We start from the raw sequence: 9,667 nt of genomic DNA, 5'->3' as shown, positions 1-9,667 counted from the left end.
GAAGTTCAGCTAACAGTGAGTCAACATTTCCTTCTGCAGTTTTTTAACCTTTTCTATAAAGATAGATTTTTTTGAGAATATAAAAGAGACTGCAAATTATCAGACAGTGACATATATAGAAAAGCTAGACAAAGATGCATTATTGAACGTTTAAAGCATTGATCACGCTATCTCTCCATTCCGTGCATTCCACATCCTGCTGCGGATCTAGAGGACATGATGAAATATGCTTCAATGACTCAGCAAGTTTACTCTTCTGTCTTCTCATCTACACAAGAAATACTTTACAATATATTTAAATTGAAATAAGCAGTCCTATTATGACCCAATTTCTCACTAGTTCCCTAGACTCCTATGTTTCTCCCCAAATATCACTACTGTCAATATCATTTTATTAACAAAGTTCTATATATAGAACAGCACTTCAATCTTCTTCACATGGATCAAAATACACTACTGTCATATGATAGTTTCTGTTGTGCGGGGGAAGTAAACCATAGCTCAAACTACTAGAAGTAGGCAATAAAGCATTTTTCTTCTAAAAATTGTTTTTCAAAAACTGATGACATGAACTTGAACAACTCTGAAGAAAATGTCACTTCTAATGTAATGTTTCTCCACTTGAGAAGAGCAAAATTATCATTTGAAACAAGACCTACAGGGCAGCAAAGAATCATTAAGATACTTTATTGACAAATATCCACTCACCACAAAAGTATCTGCCTGCATACAATTTGATTTTAGCTTTTCAATAGTGTTTTATTGGCAGTGGAAAATGCATCAGTACTTTATTGAAAGAAAGCAATAAATAATACTGTGATAAAAATAGTTCAAAAGTAGACTGTACATATTGTTACATAATCTGAAAATACACAAAAGATTAATAGAAAAACAGAACAGTAACAATGAAATTGTTTTACAAGCAAGTTAAAAGTGGAAAACAATAAGAAAAAAGACATGCTATATATATTGTTGCATAATAAATAATGCACCATCTGAACGGATTCTTGCTGGCTTTTTAATGTGCCATTTACAAGTGTCAGATACATTTTTCTACTCATACAGTCCAAAATGGCTACAACCATCCAAATTGAAGTCCAGACAACTCTTTAGAACAAGTTTACAAAACACAAAAGATGACTTACATAAGAAAAGTAAGGCCTTTATTAGGAGCTGCACTGCTTTAGTTTTCAGCACATTGTACCTTCATCTTTCACTAGTCATTTGACATGAGACTGCAGTGCTTCATGATTGGTCCGTTAAAACTAGTTTTACCAGCATCTTTCCACAAGTGTTTTCAGTCAAAAAGACCTAGGACAAAAACTCTCTCTGTGGCCTGTGGATTAAGACCAGGAATTATTACGAAGTCTATCCTCTTCAGTTAAGGAAAAAACCATTCTTGGCTTATGGCTTGTTTTCAGTCACTGTGAAGATATGCTATACAAATACAGCAGAGACAGAGTTATGACCGAGTCAATCACTTCTAAAATGTGTTCCATAATGTTGTAGTTATTCCCAGCTTTTAAAACGAGTTATATTTTAATTAAAGACAAATTTCCACTGCTTGACAATTCCTCTTTGTGGAAAGGTACAGTTCCAAAAAGAAGAACAAATATGTACCATACCTTCTATGACAACATATACTTGTCTGAAAAAAAGCTGGACTTGTTTTCAGGTCTAGCTAACATTTCCAAAAGACGAAATATATACTGCTTGGTGTCATGATACTTGTACAAAGGTATTAAAATCCTTTTCACCTTCAGTTTCATTATTAAAAAACAATGATAATTACAGTAACCGCATAATTTACAAAAACCCTATATTATTTATAGGGACATATACATACAAGCATTACAGTACATTCAGTTGGAAAGACTAAAATTAGAATAAAAATCAGCAATGATTTGATTTGTAGACTGAATAGAAACAGAAAAAAGTAAGTAACTATATAAATGAGAAGTCACATAAATATAAGAAACATTTAGATTCTAAAATATTTTCTCTATAGTACTCATGAATTTATTTGCTAATTAAAAACTCTGTAATAAAATATCTCAAAGTGTCCATTTAACAAGTATTAACAGGTTACGGTTTCCAAATGTTCAAAATGCTGCATATCACCGGTAGAAATAGTGTGGGTAAACTGTAAAAAAAAAAAAAAATCCATTAGCAGTTTCTTAAAACAGATTTCCTTCCAAGTTCCTCACAAACAACTCAGTTACGTAGCAGTCATGCATCAAATTACTGCCATGCCATAACGTATACAGTTTTATTGCCTTCTTGAATTTTCAGTTACGAAGTAAAGCACATGAAGTCATGTATTTTCACTTCCTGGATTTTCATCCTAGGTCATCTGACTACAGAAAGTTCTGAAACAGTGAGGATAAGTAGTGGCAGGTGTGTGGGGGGGAAATACTCAAAATTTTGATGTTTTAAACTAAAAGGATTTCAAGATGGCCCCTTAACTGACAGATCCAGGCGTTCTGAGTTGTGGTAAGTTTCCCTCATTAATGTTTTATATATGAGAACTCTTTAGAGCTAAAACTTGTGTATGTGAAAAGATTGAGGATTTGAAGAAAAGTATATTAACATATGTTAAATACCCTCGTGTTATCAAGCTGTCTTTTATTGTTGGCACTGCTCCACAGCTACCCAAATTTTAGACTTCAGGTAGCTAAATCCAACAAAACTAAGTAATCACAATGGTATGGAAAAATCCAAGAACTGGAAAGCTATGCGGTTAACCCTTAAAAACCAAAGATAATAAAAATTAAAGAATGTAAAATAATCTGAACTGCAATGTCACATGCTATTTTCCTTCATGTCACTAATTTAGTTTTTTCCCTTCTCCCCACTTTCACTAGTTGTTTCATCCAACTTTATATTTCAACATTTTCTACATAGTTTAGTATGTGTCCTTTTTGAGGCTGTTTAAAAAAAAACACTTAAAATACAATAACTTACAGAAGTAAATACTAAAACTCAGTCGTCTTTGTAAGAAAAGCTGTGGATTTTGAATATAACAACCTACCCTGCAAACTCAAAAGGATTTTGTAAGCATGTAAATTCATTCTGTTAAAACACCTGACATTTTACTACATAAATAGCTGTTTGTTTTTTTTTACCTATCCACTTTACTCACCAGGAGAAGGCTTTAACAGGAGTAGGTCCTTACTGTAGCAGAATCCAATCTTTGTGTTCCTGATACACTGCCTATTCCAAGAAGCATGGGAAGACATGCAGAACACAGCATGCATGTTAGTTTTCAAAAAAACATCACAGCAGTGTGACTATAGCTATTATGCTCACTCAAATCTAAGGTTACAAGTTAGAAAAGCTGTATTTATTGTACAGTTTATACATTAACCACTTCTAGTTTCAGTGGCTAACAAAAAGTTTGCTAAAAAACCTGCACATGAACTAGCGCACAAACTGTCAAAAGTAATTTTTTTATTTTATATACATATTTTAATACAGTAAAAAAAAAGGAAGGGCTTTTACACACGAAATATTTAACTTATTTTACTTTTTTTTTTCACACAAATTCTGGAATATATTTCGTGCTAGTGAAAATATTTAAAATATATATATATAGCAACTCACATTTTAGACAGTCATATAAGGTGAAAAGGTTGCTTCTTTGAGCTTTACTCAAATATACTTTTCAGAACTTGAGACAACTGGGATTATGAACAAATTCTCACCCTGCCTATTCTAATTAAATGTGTTTCCTATTCATTTTTACTTGTACTTTGTAAAAAAAAAAAAAAAAAAGAGTGGAATTTTATTCTCCTGGTACCCAGGAGACTGCTTTAAGACTGACAAGATACTTCCTGCCTCACTTGATCAACTTTCATTTCCAAGGGTTTTTGTGGTGTTTTTTTTCCTGTTTTTTTTTTTGAAGGGGGTTAAGATGTTTTTTTCTTTTTAAATATGGGGGTACCCATATTTATACCCATGTATATGCACCAATGTACATATATGTCATTCTAAGAACTGAATGAAACAGCGGTTTCAAACACACACAATAGTTAAGTGACCACTGTAAGAAAAATGCACATTTTACTCTAGTTTTGATATTCGCAAAATTATCTGTGTGTTTATTTATACCATTTGCTGAATGTATTTTTCTGCATTTCAGAAGTGGGACTTACATCGGTCTAATTGCTACTAATTGGAAATTGTGAACAATGTTATTACAAGACTTCTATTAAATTATCATTTTGTTTCCCTAGCTTAATAAAAGAATTTAAATATAATTCTCATTTTGTTACTCCAATGAAGCAAAAACTAACTCCCTATCTAGTACAGTTCCCTGGAATTATAAAGCACCCAATGGTTAAACAGTGTTACATATACAATCATGCACAAGGCAGATGCTTTTACGAAGCAAGAGGCAATTCGAACTTAATTTCTCTGTAATTTCAAGCAAAAAAAAAGTGCATCATGCTTAAAATAATACAAAGTCAATACCATCAATCTGCATCTTCTTTGGCTGCATAGAGGGTGAAGACATTGAGGTTGTAACTCTGAAATTTGCAGGAAGAGTCTCTGCTGATCCAGCAGCTAAACCTCTTATGTCCTTTGGTCTAAACTTCTTTCTCCATGAAGGTGCTCGCCTAAAGCTCTTATCATCATCCTGTTAAATTGATAAACACCATTAGCAATTCAAAACATCAGGATTGTTACTGACATTAAAAGGATTACTGACAATGTAAGTAAATATGCCATGACTGAAAGACTTAGTTTCCAGAACAGTTCAGCTCTAGTAGCTGCAGAGGTCTCTGTTTTCAACAATATGTGCTCATTTGCTGGAGTGTAGGCATGTTACCTCAGTAACTACGGAAATTCATGTGCTTGTAAATTCATGTGTAGTAACTACGGAAATTCTTGTGCACAAAACTTTTTGTACTTCAGATCTTTTTACTTCATAATTTGAGGTAATCTGTAAGTGTCATATCATCTAAGAATAAGTGAGTGATATGAGGAGTGAAGCAGATCATAGAAGCTGCTTTGGAAACACTGACACAGAGGCTTAAGCTGAACAATTTTTTTAACTTTAAATTCTGTCTTACAGGAATGATGATACATCTCACATTACAAATTACAAGAAATGTTAGAATGATAGTGAGGAGAAAAAGACACAAATATAGTAAATACTTTATTGCTGTTCAGTGTTTTGCTTAAGCACTTGGGTAATTACAAGATAAGTACTCCCAACTGCATTCTCTTCCAATCATACATCTGTGTCTTTCAGAAATATAACACTACACCTTAAATACCACAGTTTAAATCCTGCTTCCAAAGACATCTTTTGCAATGTATGTTAATACAGAATATCCACTGTGCACCTACATTTGCCAGCTTCACTTTTAGAAACAATTCTACCCTTTTAATGTTATTTTACATAAAATTTGTCCCCTTTCAGGATTAAAATTTGGAGACAAGCATCTTGCATTATTTGTAGAGATCTTCATGATGCTCAGAGCCAGAACAGAGCAGAACACCTGTTCCCTCAAAGCTGCTTCTCTTGCATCACTACAGAAAAGTAACTTAGAAAACTATCAAGCTGCTTTCTCTTGACATTATTAAAACCTTAGTACAGATACATACTAAGAACAGCTGTCGGGATGCACCACAAAAGGGCTGCAACAAGTCTATTAGGCAAAAGAAGAAGGCAAAACAAACCAAGACCTGTCACAGCAACCTCCTTTCTCAATGTACTGGTGTACACTTCACTTAGTAGATCCAAAAGCAGTTTAAGCCAACACTCTCACACATCCTCTATCCTCGTCCAAATACTAGCATAAATGTTTCTCATGTATCATGGAGTTGTTTCCTGATCTGGTTAACCATGTTAGCTATTTTGCTACCTTAGTCATAATCTGAATCAGTTCCTCCTATATGTACTACCACAAAAATTCCCATTAGCACAAAAGAAGAGGTAGTACAGAGTTCAGACTCACTTGTCAAAGTAATACTAGCTTGCAACTGTTCACTGAATTACATCACAGAGTAACTTAAAAGGTTAAAGATTTAATGCACTCCTTTATGCTACAAGTTCACAGGGACTACAAAAGTCACAGAACCATACTACATCCTGAGTTGGAAGGGACCCATAAGGATCATAGAGTCCAACGTACAGGACCACCCCCCCCCCCCCCCCCAAAAAAAATAATCAAACCATATGGATGAGAGCGTTGTCCAAACACTTCTTGAACTCTGGCAGACTCGCTGCTATGACCACTTCCCTGGAGAGCCTGTTCCAGTGGCCAACCACCCTCTCAGTGAAGAAACTTTTCCTAGTGGCAGCTCCATGCCATTCCCTCAGGACCTGTCGGTGTCCCCAGAGAGCAGAGCTCAGCACCTGCCCCTCCACTCCCCTCATGAGGTAGCTGCAGGCTGCCATGAGGCCTCCCCTCAGTCTCCTCTCTCCTAGGCTGAACAAACCGAGGAACCTCAGCTGCTTCTCATACATCTTGCCCTCTAGACCCTTTCATCTTTGTTGCCTTCCTTTAGATTCTCTCTTAATAGTTTTGTCTTTATATTGTGGTGTTCAGAACTGCACATAGTACTTGTCAGGCCATGCTAGTGCAGAGTCTCACACCTAGTTTGTTACAGCTTTCTATTTGCTATGTTTGAATGAAGTTTATACACCGGAAAAAATCACAGATTACTTGATAAAAAATACTTTGATGAACATATATTTCTGGTGGTCATTCTATACCAGTATTAACAAATAATAAGGCAAGCTTTTATGAAATACGCTCAAAATTATTTGAAATACTGTTTGTTATAACAAAGGATTGAAATCAACTATACAGTGGCTTTATCAAGTATACTTCATTCATATGCAACACTAGTCACTGAGTTTCACACGTTTTAGAAGGAAAAGTGATTCAGCCAAAAGTGTGCTGCTAGTAGACATTAACCATATGAGCTACAGAACTTGTATGTCACCTCACACTTTCACATTTGGAGTTATTTTACCTAAATACACAACACTGCCGTATTCAGAAATTCATAAGGAGTTTCAAGTTAAGATTTCTGTCACAATTCTGTCAATAGCTTAACAAGGGTCAAGCTAAATTCTTTCACTTCACAGTTCTGATAAAGTTCCTAGGACCACAAGACAGATCAACAGCTCACGTAACTTACTTCATCAAGTCTTCTGTCAGTGCCCATAACAAGAAGGTTATTAAATTCCCTCTCCAGAACAGCACGAGCCTAAAGTTTACAGTACAAAAGAAACAGAATTAATGCTAAAAAGTTAGTGAATCTGTATTAATTTTGATATGTAATATAACCCAAATCGTTTAAGACCTTCCAATCAGATTAATGAACATTCTTAGTATTTGGGAAGTTACAACATTTTAACTGTCTCTTATGACATGGAAGTTTATTTCTTGCTCAAATTGAGTTATTTCAGAATAAAAACTAGCAAACAAAAAAGGTAAGTTTTACACTAATGTGAAGATGGGCTATGAGGAAAAGATACCAAAAATATTCTTTGTTCAAGCAGATTTAATAACTAGAAGTTACTAAGCAGAAAATACTAAGTAAACCACAGTTATATGTTTTTCTCAGTTATCTGAGAAATAGTCACTTCCAATCTTAACCACCAACCATAAAAGTGATTCTTCCTTACCTGTGTGTTCTGAGTGGGTATTTGTAATAAGAGAGCTAATGCATTGTAATCAAATGTTTCATCTAAGGCCACAAGTGCACCATGAACTCCACTCTCTACAAGGTTATTCGCATATTCCTTAAGACCAATGGACAATACCCAACGAATCATTCTCTCGTTGCTCCAGACAAGGACATCTACGAAGTAAAGAAAAAAGTTTCCTGTTTATATAATGTAACTTTTCTGGGGAAAAAAAAAAAAAAAACAGTCCTTTCTTGATCTGTATCCTGCTAAACAGTAGCCCTCAAAGAATTCTGTAATTTAACATTTAACATCATGAACTAATCTGCCCCTGCAATTTTGGGGTGCATGAGATAGTCTGAATTGGAAACAAAACTCCACACTTACACCCCAAACACTCTGTGTTGGATCCTTTCCATACAGCAGTTTTCGTTGCAGCCATAAGTACTGGTTCTTGCTCAATCTCCTCTCTGCCTACAGAGAGGGTTTCCTGTCATGCTAGTTTTGAGGCAAGTGAAGCAGGGAATACTGTTCATGCAGATGGGAATTGTCCAAGATCTTTTATTGTACACTGTCATTCTTATGGGCTTGTTACTCACAACAGACTAAATATTTTGTGTTTTTTTCCACTCAAAAGAAAAATCCTGTTAACAGTTTGATACAATTCCTACTGAACTTGAACAGAAAGCTTTACTATAGTGTTTTATAATTTTTATCTACCTTTTAGTTCTGACAACATTCAATTCAGTAATATAGGCTTACGTACACTACTACAATTTTCTGCAATCATAATTTTAAAGTGGAAAGTAAACGTATTTGAAGTTTGCTTGAAGGCATTTCATACAGTAACAGTTCAAAGATCAATATAAACTCATCTATAAAGTAGCAAACACTTTTTCAATACAAATATTCAAACAAAAATTATGTTCTTATTAGTAGGTGTTTTTTGTTTTTGTTTTTACACTATACAGGAACACCTATACCAACTGAACTGTTATAATCCTGAAACATGCCGTTTCTGATCTGTGTCAGTGAGCATTCTTCCCAAACAATTCTGAGGAGCAATTCAAGAGTTAAATGTTACAGGAGCAGCTCCCTATAGGAAATGGATGCAGCTATACCATTTAAGGAGGCTAAAAAAGCTTATCAGCCTCCACACAGGCTTGTTTCATGCCCGTTAGTTGCAATTCCTGGGAACATTTCCAGGCACAATCAGTTCATTAAGACGACAACCAAAAGGTATGAACACTTTAAGAGGAAAGAGGAAGAAAGGGCATAGTGTCTTCCAAGCAAAATCTCATGTGTGATAACCCTAAAGTTTCAGTCTAAGATGTCAGAAAACACTTCTATAAATTTACTTCCCTGCCCAATATCAGGTGAAGTTTTGGAATATGCCTTAAATTCCCACTCCTTTTCTTCAGTGCCTCCTCTCTTGTTTAACACTCACCATGAATGTCAAAATATAAACACTTAAGTCACCTGGATTTTTTTTTTTGATAAAGCATTAGTTAATAAAAATTACCAACCACAAGCAACAATGAAGTTACGTAGGTGAAAAGTTAAGTCAACACAGAAAAAAAAATAAATCAAAATTCTCATTGTCCTAAAATGTTTAGTTGTGGTTCAAACTTCAGAGCCTTAAGTTTAAAAAATGCCTAAATTTGTAGCATCTCCCTGCATGAGTTCATGAATTAATGATATATTTCCTGATTCACCATTCAGGCCCTGCATCCAGATCTCTCCTGTTTAACACAGATATTTTGTAATTTCTCCCTCCAATGCTCTTTTTATTTTAAACACATTTTTGAGGTAGACCAGTGAAAAGAGGTAGGATTCAGACTGAGGTTAAGGCAAAATCATTAACCTTTAATTTCAGCTTGACTTTCTTCTCTTTTTCTTTCAAGTTCTTTTCGATCATAGTTCAGTCTTCGTAGGCACATAATTCCACACTGAAAACTGTTTCTGTTTAGAAAAGAAAAAGACGTTTAGAGGTAACAGATATTTTCTGTAAGTTTGGTC

General features: G+C 34.7%; 1 protein-coding gene across 1 annotated transcript in view; it reads right to left on the bottom strand.

Annotated features, from left to right (window-relative positions):
• Positions 1–671: 671 nt before the first annotated feature.
• The window catches only part of PPFIA1 (PTPRF interacting protein alpha 1), a 58,100-nt gene continuing 49,104 nt past the window's right edge, over positions 672–9,667 (bottom strand). Inside the window, 6 exon segments of the mRNA XM_040560612.1 lie at positions 672–2,143; positions 3,143–3,213; positions 4,474–4,639; positions 7,159–7,227; positions 7,649–7,824; positions 9,513–9,610. Of these exon segments, the coding sequence (XP_040416546.1) occupies positions 3,155–3,213; positions 4,474–4,639; positions 7,159–7,227; positions 7,649–7,824; positions 9,513–9,610 (568 nt within the window). The 3' untranslated portion in view covers positions 672–2,143; positions 3,143–3,154.

Source organism: Cygnus olor, chromosome 5 (assembly GCF_009769625.2).
Source record: "Cygnus olor isolate bCygOlo1 chromosome 5, bCygOlo1.pri.v2, whole genome shotgun sequence".
Taxonomy (NCBI): domain Eukaryota; kingdom Metazoa; phylum Chordata; class Aves; order Anseriformes; family Anatidae; genus Cygnus; species Cygnus olor.
Note: the sequence above shows the minus strand (reverse complement) of the source record. Positions and strands in the feature narration are given on the sequence as shown.